Source organism: Talpa europaea, assembly GCF_964194135.1.
Source record: "Talpa europaea genome assembly, chromosome: 7".
In the NCBI taxonomy this organism is placed as follows: domain Eukaryota; kingdom Metazoa; phylum Chordata; class Mammalia; order Eulipotyphla; family Talpidae; genus Talpa; species Talpa europaea.
In genome coordinates, this window is record NC_140074.1 from 133,386,789 (window position 1) to 133,398,764 (window position 11,976).

At 63.7% G+C, this 11,976-nt stretch overlaps 1 protein-coding gene across 1 annotated transcript in view; it reads left to right on the top strand.

Annotated features, from left to right (window-relative positions):
* The window catches only part of MYO15B (myosin XVB), a gene marked incomplete at both ends in the record, with an annotated part of 31,945 nt that overhangs the window by 14,031 nt on the left and 5,938 nt on the right, over positions 1 to 11,976 (top strand). Inside the window, 28 exons of the mRNA XM_084238076.1 lie at positions 191 to 308; positions 542 to 705; positions 3,119 to 3,224; positions 4,048 to 4,105; positions 4,306 to 4,436; positions 5,279 to 5,374; positions 5,473 to 5,708; positions 5,792 to 5,970; positions 6,138 to 6,210; positions 6,613 to 6,774; positions 6,975 to 7,075; positions 7,170 to 7,246; positions 7,327 to 7,411; positions 7,548 to 7,619; positions 7,707 to 7,879; positions 7,979 to 8,236; positions 8,386 to 8,458; positions 8,628 to 8,738; positions 8,841 to 9,063; positions 9,150 to 9,240; positions 9,359 to 9,575; positions 9,938 to 10,050; positions 10,179 to 10,238; positions 10,779 to 10,854; positions 10,977 to 11,095; positions 11,288 to 11,406; positions 11,478 to 11,619; positions 11,829 to 11,940. Of these exons, the coding sequence (XP_084094202.1) occupies positions 191 to 308; positions 542 to 705; positions 3,119 to 3,224; positions 4,048 to 4,105; positions 4,306 to 4,436; positions 5,279 to 5,374; positions 5,473 to 5,708; positions 5,792 to 5,970; positions 6,138 to 6,210; positions 6,613 to 6,774; positions 6,975 to 7,075; positions 7,170 to 7,246; positions 7,327 to 7,411; positions 7,548 to 7,619; positions 7,707 to 7,879; positions 7,979 to 8,236; positions 8,386 to 8,458; positions 8,628 to 8,738; positions 8,841 to 9,063; positions 9,150 to 9,240; positions 9,359 to 9,575; positions 9,938 to 10,050; positions 10,179 to 10,238; positions 10,779 to 10,854; positions 10,977 to 11,095; positions 11,288 to 11,406; positions 11,478 to 11,619; positions 11,829 to 11,940 (3,545 nt within the window). The remainder of the gene's footprint in view (positions 1 to 190; positions 309 to 541; positions 706 to 3,118; positions 3,225 to 4,047; positions 4,106 to 4,305; positions 4,437 to 5,278; positions 5,375 to 5,472; positions 5,709 to 5,791; positions 5,971 to 6,137; positions 6,211 to 6,612; positions 6,775 to 6,974; positions 7,076 to 7,169; positions 7,247 to 7,326; positions 7,412 to 7,547; positions 7,620 to 7,706; positions 7,880 to 7,978; positions 8,237 to 8,385; positions 8,459 to 8,627; positions 8,739 to 8,840; positions 9,064 to 9,149; positions 9,241 to 9,358; positions 9,576 to 9,937; positions 10,051 to 10,178; positions 10,239 to 10,778; positions 10,855 to 10,976; positions 11,096 to 11,287; positions 11,407 to 11,477; positions 11,620 to 11,828; positions 11,941 to 11,976) is intronic.

The following is an 11,976-nucleotide window of genomic DNA, read 5'->3' on the forward strand; positions in this document are numbered from 1 at the left end:
CTCTCCTCTCACTGCTCATGAGCCCTCCGCCCTCCACGCCTCCTGCATCCCGCGCCACCCCTCCATTCAGAAGCTTTCCAGACATTGTCCAAATGACTTAGAGACTGAACAGAGACCCCCCCAGGGGCTTGGGGTGTCCAACAGGCGGAGGTGCATTCTTGTGCCCACCTTGCTGTCTGTCCTGGGGCAGGTTCCGGACGCTGGGGACAGAGGGGCAGGGAGACTCCTCTGACCGGGAGAGGTGTGGCGCCATCCTGAGTCAGGTGCTGGGGCCCGAGTCACCCCTCTGTCACCTCGGCGTCACCCAGGTAGGTAGGTGTGCGTGGCAGGGGGCGGGGGTGGAGAGAGAGAGGAGCATTTTGGGGAACACAGGGACAAACTCAGGACTTGGTGGTCCCTCTGTTGGGGGGAGATGGAACAGTGCTCAGCGGCGGGTGTCCTGGGGTCCCAGGAGGATGCATTGGCTGGCAGGGAGGAAGCCGAGGCCTGAGGGGAAGAGCAGGGTGGGCCCAGTGGCCTCAGCCGCAGCCTCTGCCCCCAGGTCCTGCTGCAGGTGTCAGGCTGGCAGCAGCTGGAGCAGCGGTGGGCCCAGCGGCGCTCCCAGGCCCTGCTCATCCTGCACCGAGGCCTCCGCACCTGCCTCTCCCGCCAGCGCCTCCGCCTCCTGCCTCGGATGCAGGCGCGAGTGCGTGGGCTCCAGGCCAGGTCTGCGGGGGGTGGGGTGAGACTGTGGGCCTCCTCCAGGCAGCGGGTCAGGGGCAGGGAGATGTAGCCGACTGTGCTTGGACACCCCCAGTCACGAGAAGCTCATTACTGCTGAGACCACACAGCCCACTGCAGGCTCAGTTCCTTGCACATCCTCTTTGATAGTCTGTCCTCCGCTGTGTAGCAAGAACAATCTTTTATTTATTTATTTTTTTAATGTTTTTAAAGATTTATTTATTTATGCATATAAGAACTGGGTGCAGGGGGTGGTAGAACTGGGGTAGGGCCTCCCCTGGTGGTGCAGCCGTTGAGCGCTGGGCTGCAAAGCTGCTCGTAGCCTCTGCAGCGCCAGTTCGATCCCCGGCTGCAGGGCGAGGGGTCCCACATGGTGCGACAGACCCCTCCTGCCATGCCCGCTGCTCCCCTCAGCACTATATTTCGTCGGTCTGTCTGTTCTGCTCCCCACTTTGGCTCTGGTGAATTCTCTCATCCTCCCGCGCTTCTGACTGTACCCAGTGCTTGTATAAATAAATAAATAAATCTTAAAAAAAAAAATAACTGGGGTACAAGTCAGAGGTGTGGATTCACCAGAGACAGAGTGGGGAGCAGAACAGGCAGATCCCCTGAAATCCACTGCTGAGGGGAGCAGCGGGGAGACAGGAGAGGTCTGCTGTGCCATGTGGGTCAGCTTCCTGGTCGGGGATGGAACTCGTGCTGCAGAGGCTGCAGATAGCTTGGTAGTGCTGTGCTTAGGCCCCTTGCACCACCAGGGAGGCCCTCCAGGCTCTTTGCACTTCTTGGCCCCTCCCCCTCCTCAGCTCCCTTCCAGTCGCTGTCACAGTGTATTCGGCCCCCTCAGACAGCTCTTGGCTCATCTCCAGCTGCCCTGGGTCACTGGGGTGAGGGCAGAAATGGGGTCCCCCAGGCTAGCTGGGTAGTCAGATGCAGACAATCAGTCGGCCTGCAGTCACCCCAAGCATGATGTTAAAAGTGCTGAGAACAGGGCCTCCCCGGTGGCGCAGTGGTTGAGCGCCGGGTTGCGAAGCTGCCCGCGGCCTCTGCAGCACCAGTTCGATCCCCAGCTGCTCCCCAGCCACCGGAGGAGGGTCCCACATGGCGCGCAGACCTCTCCTGCCGCCCGCTGCTCCCCTCAGCAGTGTCCTTCGGTCCTTCTGCCTGCTCTGCTCCCCGCTCTGGTGAATCCTCTCACCCTCCCGCGCTTCTGACTGTACCCAGTGCTTGTGTAAACCAAACAAACAAATAAAATAAATAAATAAATAAAAACATGCCTCTATAAAAAAAAAATTTAAAAAAAGAAAAAGAAAAAAAAAAGTGCTGAGAACAAAATGAAGGCGGTGCAGTGGCCACCTGGGAGGCCGCCGGGGAGTGACCGTCCGTCACTGCTGTCTCTGAATGTTTTCATCACCAGAAGAAACTCGGTGGCCCTCAGCGGTACGGTCACCCCCGGATGACGTGGGTGCACTCTGGGAAAGCCTTCCCAGGGCATCGGTGGTGTGAGCTTTGTGCGGCGCAGCTCAGACCTGGCTGTCTGGCTAGTGCACGCCCGGGCCGCGGGGAGCCTGCGGGGCCGCTGTCGCATGGGGCCCGCTGCTGAGATGTCCTCCAGCAGGACTGTGGCTCCTGCCCTCTCTTTCCCTGGTCGCCTCCAGCCTACTTCCTGTCTTTATACATTTGCCTATTCTATTTTTTTTAAAGATTTATTTTACTTTTTTATGCATCCAAGAACTGGGGTGTAGGTCAGAGGTGCAGGGGGTGAGAGGACTCACCAGAGACAGAGTGGGGAGCAGAACAGGTGGATCTAATGAAATCCACTGCTGAGGGGAGCAGCGGGGAGACAGGAGAGGTCTGCTGCGCCGTGTGGGTAGCTCCCTGGCTGGGGACTGGACTTAGGCGGCAGTGGCCGTGGATAGCTTCGTAGTGCTGAGGCTTTAACCCCTGCACCTCCGGGGGGCTCCAAATCCTGACATTTTATTTGAACATTGTCCCTTCTGGGATCTCCTGTGAGATTTCCAGTGATGGCATTTTGTCATTTTTATGTCCCGCTGCTTCTATGTTCATTCCTTGATCCAACAGCGGGGCAGGCGCGCCCATCAGCCTCACTTTACAAGTGATGAGACTAAAACAGAGAGGTGAGGTCACTTCTCTGACACCACGACTCAGATAAGCGACCCAGGTGAGCAGCAGGGGATACCAGATAACGTGAACACTGGGGGAAGGCGGGCGTCTGCAGGTCCTCAGTGCAGGGTCTGTGCTCCTGGTCCCGTGGGCTAAACAGCCTGCGGTCCCTGTTCTTCCAGAGTGGCCTTCTGGGGCCCAGGGGCAGCTCTTACATGTCTTAGCTGGGAGGATCTGGTGCCTTTGCAGACCCTCACGCCCACTTCCCCACCTCCAGGAAGCGGTACCTGCGGCGGCGGGCGGCCCTGGGGCAGCTGAACACCGTCCTGCTGGTGGCTCGGCCCCTGCTCCGGAGGCGCCAGGAACTGCAGGTGCAGACCTGGGTGGGGCTCCGCACTGGGCACCCCACGGAGAAGCCAGGCCGGTGGGCCGCCCAGGCCATCACTGCCTTCCTTCATCCCAGTGCTGCCCTCCGGCCCTGGGCCCGGTCCACTTCCTCTCTGGGTGCCTTGCCTTCCCTGGGGGCCCACCCACTCCCTTCTCTGGCCTGATGACTCCACCTGGAGGGCCATAAAGCGGCTCAAAGGTCAATGCCCATATATTGCCCCTCACCAGTCCCTCCCTGCTGGACTTTGTCCCGGGACGATTCCTTTCCTTCCTGCCCACTTCCCGGTACCCTGGCAGACAGGCAGTGACGCCCACAGGCTGAGGCTGGTGAGGGCTCTGGCGGCCCAGGGGTCCCCAGGGCCTGTGCTTGCTCCTCTGCTGGTGTTGGGGCCCGCCCCCCGACCGAGAGCAGGAGGGGCAGCTGGCCTGTGAGGCTCGCGGGGGCTGTTCACCGGGCATCGGCTCTTCCTGCGTGTCCCGCAGCAGCCCAGGCCTTGGTGCGGCCAGCACAGCGGTGGGATCGCTGAAAAAGCGCCAAGCATGGTAGGTAGCCTGGATGCTGGAGGGGTGCCCACCAGTTGAACCGGGCTTGAGGGAAAGTATGGGGCCCCAGGGGTGCCGCTGGTTCCTGTCCTCTGGGGCCTTGTTGTGTCCTCTGAGAAGAGGATGGGGTGCCCTTGGTTACCCCTCAAGAGCTCCAAGACCCTGTTTGTTTGAATGGCTAGGCTCCTTGGGAGGAGTTTACAGTTCTGGGGGTGAGCAGCATACTGGGCCGCTTGACCCCCCCGCCCCAGTACCTCTTACTTACTCCTCTGCCAGGACCTGGGGCGCATGGGGATCCCGGCCGAGCTGGCCGTCATGCTGCAGCAAGCGGAAGGTGAGTGTCCATTGGCCTCTCTCTGGCCATGAGCCCCTCCCCCCTCCTGGCAGGGGATCTGCCTGCTGTGGCTCTGATGGTGCCCTGGGCTCCCCAAGCCTGCTGTTCGCCTCCCTCTGGGCTAATGGGAGGCTGGAGGAGGGACGGAGCCGGCACTCACCTGGGAGTTTCTGTCTGGGCTGTCTCTGGCGCTGCCCCAGGCTCTCAGCATGCCCTGGCCGAGAGCATCATGGAGTCCCTGCCCCCGGAGGTGCCTGCCCGGGCCAACCTGACGCTCCCGCCAGACATCGACCGCTTCCCCTTCTCCAGCTTCATCTCCACCAGCTTTCAGGTGGGCGCCCCAGGCCTCTGCTCCGTGGGTGCCGCCCATGCTTCCCCAGAGGGTAGACTCCGCGGCACCCTTAGAAACTGTACCCACCCCTGCCCCTCCCCCTCCTGTCACTGGGGCTGCTTTGCTCTGAAAACATCCCTTCACCTAAAGGCCTCGCTGGCTAGGCGAGGCCTGGTGCCACACCCCTGCGACCCCCTTGGCATTGCCCCGTCACTTCAGCTGTGTCCTTAGAGCAAAGGAAACGGCCGGGCTGCGGTGTTGGATGCAGTGGGATCCAAAACTGCGCAGAAAAACAACACAGTCGTCGCTCAGAAACTCCGAAAGGGAGGCTGAGATATCTCCACGGTGGCTCGCTACCCGTGTGCCTTCTTCTGTCTCCTTTTCCATGTGTTCTGAGTTTTCTGCAGGCATCACCATCGATTTTTTTTTTAAAGATTTATGTATTTATGCATACAAGAACTGGGGTACAGGCCAGAGGTGTGGGGGGTGAGAGGATTCACCAGAGACAGAGTGGGGAACAGAACAGGCGGACCTACTGAAATACACTGCTGAGGGGAGCAGCGGGGAGACAGGAGAGGTCTGCCGCGACTTGTGTGTAGCTCCCTGGCCAGGGATCAAACTCGTGCTGCCGTGGCTGGAGATAGCTTGATAGTGCTGTCTTTAACTCCTGCACCCCAGGGAGGCTCTCCATCAATTTTTCAATTGGGAAGAGCAGCGAAGATGCGCTTTCAAGGCGGTGTTCCCGGCCATCCTCCCCCTCCCTTGGGGCTCCCTGCTCCGTCCCCAGGGGCGCTGCTCAGACCAGCCTCTACTCAGGTGCTGTGTCGCCTCCTTCCTTGCAGGAACCGTCCCTGCCCCACCCTGGGCAGACACTGACCCAGCCCCTGACCCGGCTGGACGGTGAGAACCCCCAGCAAGCCCTGGATATCAACAAGGTGGTGAGTGACCCCTCGGGGACAGGGCAGGCTGGGCTGGGCCCTGGCTCCTGAGTGCTGGCTGGACACTTGTCCTGCCCTCACCTCATCTGTGTCTGCAGATGCTGTGGCTCCTGAAGGATGGGTCCCTGCCGCCCTGGCAGGAGCAGACCCTAGGCACATACCTGGTGCGGCACGGTCAGCGCCGGCCAGGACTGCGGGATGAGCTCTTCAGCCAGCTGGTGGCCCAGCTCTGGCACAACCCAGACGAGCAGCAAAACCAGCGCGGCTGGGCCCTCATGGCCGTCCTGCTCAGCGCCTTCCCCCCCAGGCCGGCTCTGCAGAAGCCACTGCTCAAGTAAGGGGCCAGGAGGGCGGGGCCCGACGGGCAGGGTCAGCCGGCCACCCTGCCCCCACAGCAGCCCCGTGCTGTCCCCGCAGGTTTGTGTCAGATCAGGCACCCAAGGGCATGGCTGCGCTGTGCCAGCACAAACTGCTGGGGGCCCTGGAGCAGGTGCAGCTGGCCCCCGGGGCCACACGGGACCACCCACCCACCCAGCTCGAGTGGACTGCGGGATGGCGGAGAGGCCGCATGGCCCTGGACGTCTTCACCTTCCATGGTGATGCCCACCTCCTGCCCACCTTGCCTCTCCCTCAGCCCTCCTGCCGCACCCCTCCATGACCCTGGCCTCCCCTCTAGCCTGCCTTTGGGCCCCCTACTCTCTAGGGACAACAGCCCCTTCCTGTCGGGGTCCCGCTGGCCCTCACTTGTCCATTGTCCCTGCAGAGGACTGCTACTCGGCCGAGGTGGAGTCCTGGACCACGGGGGAGCAATTTGCTGGGTGGATCCTTCAGAGCAGGTGTGGGGGTCTGGGATGGGAGAGGTGTGGACCCTTATCCTCCTCCTGTGCCCCTGTGTCCACCTAGCCACGCGTGCATGCCCCTCCTGCAGCTGCCCCTGTAGGTGCAAATCCAAAACCTGCTCCCCCAAACGGGGGATATGGGGGGCAAGGGGCAAGGGGTGGGGGCAAATGGGCAGGGTGCACAGTCGGTTCAAGGAGGGAGGAGTAGAGATTACACCCAAGGTCCAGATTCTGGTCACTCGGTCCATAGCATCAGAGAGATGTCTCAGGAAAAGGGGTAGAAATTCGGGAGCACTGGGCAGTCAGAGCACCCCAGCTTGCTCCCCGCCCAGGTTCCCCTTCCACAGCCCCTAGGGTGGTCATCTGGGGCGTCTCTTACTGTGCTCCTGTTCCACCCAGAGGCCTGGAGGTGCCCCCTCGTGGCTGGTCTGTGTCACTGCATTCCGGGGATTCCTGGCAGGACCTGCCTGGCTGTGACTTTGTCCTGGACCTGATTGGCCAGACCGAGGACCTGGGGGACCTGACTGAGCCCCGCAGCTACCCCATCGCCCCTCGTGACTTGTAGGTTCCCCCTGCTCCAGCACCACTGCTCCTGGCCTGCCCCATCCCTGCCCTGGAGCACCCTGGGGTCACAGGGGCTGCCGTGGGCTCCATCCCTCCCCCTGAGCCTCCTCTCGCCCCCTTGGGACAACCCCCATGGCCGCTTCTACACCTTGCCTCGGCCTGGGCACCGTCTTAGCTGGGCCCACTGTCTCCTGCAGAACCAAGGACATCCCCCCCGCCCCCAGCATCCAGGCCCCCTCACTGCCTCCAGGCCCCCCTCCAGGTCCACCCCCAATGCTGCCTGGCAGGGGCCACACAGGTAAGGCCAGAGTGGGCACACTCAGGTTGGCAGAGTGCTGGGAACAGGGATAAGTGTCCCCCAAGCAGGTGACACTATCTCCTCTGGCCCAAAGGTGAGTACCGGAGCCCGAGGAGCCTGGATGGCTTCGTGGACAACCTCTTTGAGTCAGTCTTCTCCCCAGGCTCCAGCGTGAGTATCCTGCACACACGCGCCCACCCCTCCCGGGCCTCCAGCTGCAACCCTGTGCTCTGTGATCTTTGTCCCTTCAGGATCTGGAGCAAGGCCAGGCTCTGAGTGGCCGTATGAAGGGCGGGGGCTCCATGGGGCCCATGCATCAGGGCAGCTACCCCATGGGTGAGTATAGGCTGAGTGCCAGCCGGTTCCCCCAGCCCAGCACCCTGGTGGCAGATATGCTTCCCTTTGCCTGGGCTGCAGGGAGGAAGTTTCGGGGCCCTGGTAGGACTGACCTGGGAGGGCCATATTCCCTCAGTGTACCCAGGGATGATGCAGATGCCCGGATACCAGCCAGCCATGATGCCTGCACCCATGCCCATGATGCCAGGTACAACTGGACAGGGAGGCCCCAGGGTCCCTCTCAGATAGGGACAGAGAAGGGGCGGTCCTGCCAGCGCCCCAGAGGGCACAGCAGGCAGAGGGCTGTGGGCTCAGCCATGGTGCTCACCCACCCTGCCCGCCTGTGCCACTCTTGTAGCCATGATGATGCCACCCCCGCAGCAGCCACCACCCATGCTGCCCAGCCTGGAAGCGAGGCAGCTGGCCGCCCAGCAGCAGAACTTTATCAACCAGCAGGCACTGATCCTGGTGAGGGCAGGAGCTGCCTCGCCCCTGCCCCCGCCGGGGCTGCTTCAGGGGGCACAGAGGCAGGCCGCATGTATCCGACCCACCCCCCTCCCGCTTCAGGCCCAGCAGATGACCACCCAGGCCATGAGCCTATCCCTGGAGCAACAGGCACAGCAGCGCCAGCGCCAGGCCCAGGCCCAGGCCCAGGCCCAGGCCCAGGCCCAGGCCCAGGCCCAGGCTCCTGAGGCAGCCTCCTCAGCCCCGTGCCTGACCACCACCCCCAAGTCTAAGAAGCCCTTGGTCTCTCAGGAGGAGCCTGAGCGGGAGCTGGAAAGGGTGGGTGCCAGCGGCGGTGGAGGAGCCGAGGCCAGGCGGAGGGTGAGGGCAGCGTGGCGGGAGACACAGGTGGAGGGAGCAGAGATGCCGAGATGTGTCTGGGCCCCAGGCCTGGGGATCCCAGGGGCCTCACTGGCAGAGCAGCAGCTTGGCGGGCAGGTCAGCCGCTTCTCTTCCTTTCCTGCCAACAGGAGACCGCACAGGAGCCCAAAGACAGGACACCCACGAGCTTCCAGCAGAAACGGGACTATTTCCAGAAAATGGGTGAGGACACGGGGGTGGCAAGCCCAAGCAGAAACTCGGGCAGTGACCCAGCTGAGGCTCGGTCACCGCAGGTGCATTCTGCTCTGCTGGGTTCGTGCGGCCTGTCCAGGGGCCCGGATGGGTGGGCCCGGTGGAGAGTAACTGCCAGGGTCATCTGGGGCACTTGCAGGGCAGCAGCAGTTCAAGGTGAAGACAACGAAGCCTCCCGCCAAGGTGCAGATCCCCCAGGGGGCGGAGGAGGAGGAGGAGGAGGACGAGGAGGAGGAGCTCTCGAGAGCAGGTGCTGGGGATGGGGGGAGGGCAGGGCCGGGTCCTGCTGGTCTGCACAGGTCTCATGTCTTTCCTCTCCTGACCAACGCCGTCCCTTCCTCCTCCCCCGCAGCGAGGAAGCCGACCCGAGGAGGGGCCAGAGCTACACCAGCGGCTGAGGCTGAGGCAGAGGCAGAGCCCGCCGAGGGGCCGCCCCAGGGGCCAGCCCAGGACAGAGCTGTGGTTCGCAGCTCAGGCCCCGCAGCAAGGGAGGAGCCCAGCAAGGAGATCCGCAACATCATCCGCATGTACCAGAGCCGGCCCGCCCCCGTGCCTGTGCCGGTGCAGCCGCCCAGGTGCTCCTGGGGACAGGTGTGGGGGGCTCGGGTGGCGGCCCCTTGGGGAGTCACCCTGTGGACTCATGACCTCTTCCTTCTTCCAGGAAGCCCACCAAACCTTTCCCGAGGAAAAACGACCCTAAGGATGAGGCTCTGGCTAAGCTGGGGATCAATGGTGCCCACTCCCCCTCTCCGGTGAGGCCCCATCGGGTCCCCTCCAGGACACAGCTGCTCTGCCGGGGGTCTGAGACTCTGGGGTCAACTTGGTCTCGCCCCTGGATACAACTTGTGTGCCTTCTCTGCGCCTCCCCAGGCGCTGTCCCCCAGCCCCGGGAAGGGCCTTCCACCAGCTGTGGCCCCTCGACCCAAGTCCCCGCGACGGCTCGGGCCCTCCAGTACCATCAAGGAGAAGCAGGGGCCCCTTCAACAGCTGTTTGGCCAGGCCCCACCCACTGCCCTGGCTCCCCCACCTCCCCCAGCCCCACTGCCTCCACCAGAGGACCCGGGGAAGCCTTCAGCCGAGCCCCGAGGTGAGGAACCCCAGGGCCGGTGGCTGCAGAATGCCCAGCTGACAGCTTCCTGGCACTCATGGCCAAGGTCAGCTGCTTCAGCTTCTGGACTTTGCAGCTCGGGCTTCCACATTCCCGCCCAGGGCAGGGTCTGGGCACCTCGGGGCCTGTCTGACACGGAGGGACCGTCACACCCAGGGTGTTGTCCCTGACCAGACTTGACAGCTCCTTCAGGAATTCACTGGCCCTGCTGACCCAGTCAGGGAGGGCCACGCCCATCAGGGAGAGCTGGAGGCCGGAGTGGGGCTGTGGGCAGAGCGAGGGGCCGCCGCGCCGCCTCCTTCCGGGCCTGGTGGCTCCTCACCTGATGCTCCCCCTGCCAGGCTTGAGGGAGCCCATGGAGGACCGGGGGGTCTCCACCCAGCTGCTTGTGCCCTCCGGCAGCGTGAGCTTCTCCTACGCCAGCCCACCCTGGAAGCTCTTCCTACGCAAGGAGGTAGGCCCGGGGGCGGGCCTGGGGGGCAGCACCAGGCACCCCAGCCTCTCCTCCCCACACCCTTGCAGATCAGGGAGGATCAAGGTGCTGGGCCACCTCCCCAGCCCCACGCCCTCTCCCCTCCACAGGTGTTCTACCCCAGGGAGAACTTCAGCCACCCCTACTGCCTCAGGCTCCTCTGTGAGCAGGTGAGCCCTGCCCGCAGGTGCAGGCCGCAGACCCCCGCCCACCCCTGAGGCAGCTCCCAGCTGTGGGAGGGGCACCATCCAGCCAGGCTTATGGGGCACTTGTGGGTTTCTGGTCCTGCTTTCCTTTGTGTATCCTCATAACACCCCTGGAAGTCAGGTCCCCGATTGGCCTGCAGCAAGGATTACCCGTCAAGTGTATTCAGCAGGAGCACACATGCTTTGTACACAGCAGGTGCTCACTGGCTGCTATTCCTTTGCCACCTCTGGAGACTCCCAGACCACACCGCTGTTCCCCCGAATGCTCGAGTAACCCACCCTCCACCAGTTCTGTCTCTTCAGGGCAGCTTATCTCAGCTGGGCGCATGGAGGGGTACAGGGGGCAAGTGGGTGCTCTGGGCCAGTGTGGCCCCAGGGCTGGGAGGCCCCTCGTACTGTCTGTTCCACCCATGCCCGTGGGGCTCACCAGCATCGCAGCTCCTGGCTCTTCTGTGGCGGATTCCGACCTTAGGGCCTGGGGTGACCGTTTGGCTCTGCCCCCAGATCCTCCGGGACACCTTCGCTGAGTCCTGCATCCGAATCTCCCAGGATGAGAGGCGCAAAATGAAAGACCTGCTGGGTAGGGTCCCGGCCCGGCCAGGGAGCTGGGGTGCTGGGGGCTGGGCCTGCTGAGTGGACTCAAGCTCTGGGGTCCCCGCTGCAAGGCAGCCTGAGGACAGCTTGGGCCTGCTCCTCCCGCAGGAGACCTGAAGGTGGGCCTGGACTCCCTCTATGCCGTGGAGGACAGCGTCAAGAAGCGCATCGTGATGGCCGCTAGGGACAACTGGGCCAATTACTTCTCCCGCATCTTCCCCGTCTCGGTCAGTGGAGTGGGCGCAGGGCCAGCGATGGCAGGACCCCAGCCTGTACCCCAGCGCTCACGGTGCAGGCTTTCTGCTGGGGGCTGTGGGGTGGGTTTGGCGGGGGTCCCCAGTGGAAGGACAGAGAGCCCCCCCGACCCCATGTCTTGGCCGGGGCGGGGGGACCAGGGGCCTGTCTGACTCACCCCACAGGGCGAGAGTGGCAGCGATGTGCAGCTGCTGGGGGTGTCCCACCGCGGGCTGAGATTGCTCAAGATGACCCAAGGCTCCAGCCTCCACCCCAACCAGCTGAAGATTCTCTGCTCATACAGGTGAGCCTGGGCTGGGGGAGGGCAGGACAGGCGGCGGGCTGGCCCCCACTCACGCCCCCCGCCTTGCACAGCTTTGCGGATGTGCTGAGTGTGGAGTGTCCGGGTACCTCCACCCTGGCGCTGGTGCTGAAGAGCGAGCAGCTGCTGCTGCACACGCCCCGGGCGGGCGCCATCAAGGCCATGGTTGACTTGTTCCTGCGAGAGCTCACAAAGGCAAGCGTGGGTCTGGGGCCTCCCCGTGTGTCATGCAGGCCCCACGGGCTTGGCTATCCTGGGGGCTGTCAGCCAAGCTCCCTGAGCTGCCGGGCGGGGCTGGAGGTCAGGCCGGGTCCTTTGACCTGAGGTCTGGCTGGAGCATGCGGCCGGCGGGCGGGGGTGCTGGCTGGCTGGCGGCTTGGGCCCACTCCCCCGCCGGCCTGCAGGACTCGGGCTACGTGGTTGCGCTGCGGAGCTACGTCACCGACGACTGCAGCCTTCTCAGCTTCCACCGCGGGGACCTCATCAAGCTGCTGCCCGTGGCCACTCTGGAGCAAGGTGTCCCTGGGGGCCGGCGAGCGGGCGGCGCGGGGC